The 3,347-nt window shown below is 55.9% G+C and overlaps 2 protein-coding genes across 2 annotated transcripts; one reads left to right on the top strand and one right to left on the bottom strand.

The window, feature by feature from the left end:
• Positions 1–1,672: 1,672 nt before the first annotated feature.
• Positions 1,673–2,429, top strand: VDBG_08087 (riboflavin kinase; the record flags this gene model as incomplete). Its single annotated transcript, XM_003001782.1, has 2 exons — positions 1,673–1,793; positions 1,912–2,429. The coding sequence occupies 2 exons, from the start codon at positions 1,673–1,675 to the stop codon at positions 2,427–2,429; spliced, it is 639 nt and encodes a 212-aa protein (XP_003001828.1).
• Positions 2,430–3,015: 586 nt separating this feature from the next.
• VDBG_08086 (transcription factor) lies at positions 3,016–3,345 on the bottom strand (the record flags this gene model as incomplete). The annotated part of the gene is made up of 1 exon (XM_003001781.1): positions 3,016–3,345. One exon carries the CDS (start codon positions 3,343–3,345, stop codon positions 3,016–3,018), a length of 330 nt encoding a protein of 109 aa, XP_003001827.1.
• Positions 3,346–3,347: the final 2 nt, after the last annotated feature.

Genomic DNA, 3,347 nt, shown 5'->3' with positions numbered 1-3,347 from the left:
GTGCAAGGATGCCATTGGCCAGGAGCACGAGGTCATTGCCCCGGGCTGCTGTCCCCGCCGCGCAGATCGCGGCCGAGGGCGGCGCGCCCGACAAGTACTGGATCCTCGAGTCGGCGGATATCGTGAGGCTCGGCCGCACCGAGTGGAAGGACCCGGCGGAGAAGCCTGCTGCCACTGCGTAGGGGGCCACGGGGCGACTCTCTTCTTCTTCTTCTTCTTCAGACGCTGGCTGTGTTTCAGTTGACTGATCTTTCTTGTCCTTACGCGAGATACCAATTATTACCCCTATTGCATGTTGCTGAACAGCCAAAATACTGTTCTGGAAGCTCAGCATGACATGTGATTCATTCGAGGCGCGCGCGTCGTGCGAACGAGCGCTACCTTGTGGTTCATCAATTCAGCTCGCTTCTCTTGAGCGTCCCTCCATGTCGTGCTCTGAATGATCGTTGCCATGGTAGACAATGCCGATCCCGTGTTGAGACACCGACATGAAGTGTGTTGCCAAGCTCAAGCGCGCTACTGACGCGTCCAACTTGATGATTATCGAAAGAGTATTTCATCCAGCACGAAGCGAATTGTACCGCCATCAGATCAGTGGTAGCTGACTGCCGGTTGCTGTTCAACATCATATATTGAGCTTCGTTGTCGATGGAAGAGCCCGGGCAAGAGCTTAGGGGTTGCCCGAGGCGTGTGTGACCCCGCCCTGGTAAGCTTGGAATGCCAAAAGCTGCATAGGGTTCGAAGCAGTGGCCACTGCCACAGACCAGTCAGTTTAAGCTAGCTCTTACTGTTGTGGGAGATCTTACAGTGATGGACATCAGGATGAAAACATATAGGAAGATGAGCACCAACGAAAACCTTTGGTATACCGAAAGTGCCATCATGATTGCCACGAACGATGCGTGAACGTTAGAATGGTCAGTTGCATCTTAGAGGCGGTTTGGCGAATGTAACATTCGCTGCTTTTATACTCTCCTTCAGGCACAACAAAAACGCATAAATGACAGGAAGGAAAGCAGATGCACGAAACCTGCCGACAGCCTGTTTTATGTCCTAACGGACAATCCACATCATCTGGTAAGTGAACGCCAATGGTCAGCTCACTCCTTGGTGGCACCAATCGTAGCGGTCAAGTGCTTACACCTCATCCTCGTTGAGTGAGAACATGTGACCCCCGGCCAATCCCAAGCCCGCTAAATTAGGCATCTTGTGTACAAAGAGGTGATTCACAATTTGAATACATCAGACTATGTCAATGAAGAAAGCTTATGTTGATCATCAACGGCATGAAAGCCAGAAAAGAGATGCCGTTGCTGGCCTCGCCCTTCAACAGTTCTGCGTCTCCGATGCGACTGACGTCATCGGGTTAGGGTTAGCCAGCAGCTTCGCATTAGTCAGGGTCTGCCCCTCCTTCGACCAGCGCGACCCCTCCAACGGCATAAGACTCTCTCATTCTCCAAATCCCATCCTACGATAGCCTCACCTTTCGCCCCTCCATCACATCCAGAGGCCGCTCCTCGTCTGCCTTACGCCCCAAACCGACCCCGAGACATCAGGTCCCACGCAACACCAGTCTCACCACTCGGGGGTTACGAGAACGCCTCCTGCCTTAGTTCTCGGACATTCCTGTACTACTCATCGCTGCCGACCCCCCATCAACACCCTTATCATCATGACAGACACAGGCGTCACGGAAGGGCGTCCTCGCATCGTAGGCCCCGATGCAGGCCCAGAGACCCATTTCCCTTCAGATGGAGGGCAGGTCATTTCCGGCTTCGCGGCGCTCGAAGGAGGTCAGTCTCGTCTCAGCTCACTGTGCCCATGCCCCCTCATGCCATGAATGCCCTCCATGCCCCCCCTTCTCCCCTCAAAACACCAAGAAGAGGGATGCCGAAGACTAACACGCCACAGCTCGGCATCCCCACCGCCAACCTCCCCGTCGACGCATCCGTGACCCCCTGGATCGAGACGTTCGCCTCGGGCGTCTACTTTGGCTGGGCCTCGATCGCCCTGCCCGCGGACCACCCCAACCGCCCCAGCCCAACCCCAGGCGCAGCGCAGACGCGGCCGCGCCGTTGCCCCCCCTGCTGTACCCGATGGTCATGTCCATCGGCTACAACCCGTTCTACAAGAACACGGTGCGGTCGGCCGAGGTGCACGTGCTGCACCCCTTTGCCGCCGACTTTTACGACGCCCACATGCGCCTCCTGCTGCTCGGCTTCGTCCGCGAGGAGAAGGACTACAAGTCCCTCGAGGCCCTCGTCGAGGACATTCGGTTCGACTGCACTGTCGCGCGCGAGAGCCTGAGGCGGAGCGCCTGGTGCCCGCCGCGCGAGGACGCGCTGCGCAGCGGTGAGGGGGCCGAGGCGCGGCTGGGCGACGGCGAGGGCACGCTCGACGTCTCGTGGCTGCTGCGTGCTCTAGAGTGAGAGGGCGGTCCTCGCTGGTCCTCGCTGCCCCCGGTGTCAGGAGTGGGTGGAAAGCCAGAGTTAGAAGGGAGCGGCGTTTGCCAGATGGGGCCATGCGACCACAAGCACCTGCGTACGAGCGACGAAGAAAAATGATGTGCACCCGGTTTCATGGCAACATGTAGATTCGTATAGACATGAGAAACGATAAACATGCCCGCCTACACACGATGTACGCCCTTGCGACCGAGTGTCAAAATTTCAAAGCCATCCCCCTCCCTCCCCCCTCCCCATCACACACGCATCACACCGGAGCCACGAAGGCAACATCTGGGAAAAAAAAAAAAAAAAAAAAGAAACACTGCTACTTCTCATCTGGAGAAGGATGAAACTGTAGAGAATAAGAATCCCAGGCATGCGCCCAACTTGTCCCAAACGCCGCCCGTACCTGAATGCCCTAGTATGTCCCCAGCCTGATGACCCCCTTCATACTTTTTTGGTTTTGAAATTGAACACCCCATCTAAACAGCAAGTTGGTGCGGTTCCTGGTTGCGCGAATAGCATGGTAAAAACTGCACGTCTAGTCAGTACGAGAATGCCTATAGTCTCAGAGCAGGGCCAAGTAACTCACATTCATAACGATAAGCATGGGAATATCAAACACATCGCGTTTGATGGTCCAGCAATAGCGACAGTTGACCTTGCCGTCCTTCTCAATCTTGGAAATCCCGTGTTCACCGTCGATACGAATGACGCGGCTGCTGAGTATGCTCTTCCTTGGATCTCGTTGTGGCGTGACCTCCATGGCCGCGGCGGCCTCGGCAGCCTCTTTGGTCCGGTATTTGAGTGCTTGGCATGTCTTGTAGACCTTGCCTCGGCTGTCGCCAAATGCAAGGTGGGGAGAAGTCCTCGTAAAACTCAATGACGCTGTCGTCATCA

The sequence above is a fragment of the Verticillium alfalfae genome, genomic scaffold (genome assembly GCF_000150825.1).
Source record: "Verticillium alfalfae VaMs.102 supercont1.11 genomic scaffold, whole genome shotgun sequence".
Classification (NCBI taxonomy): domain Eukaryota; kingdom Fungi; phylum Ascomycota; class Sordariomycetes; order Glomerellales; family Plectosphaerellaceae; genus Verticillium; species Verticillium alfalfae.
This window is presented reverse-complemented; position numbering and strand designations above follow the sequence as displayed.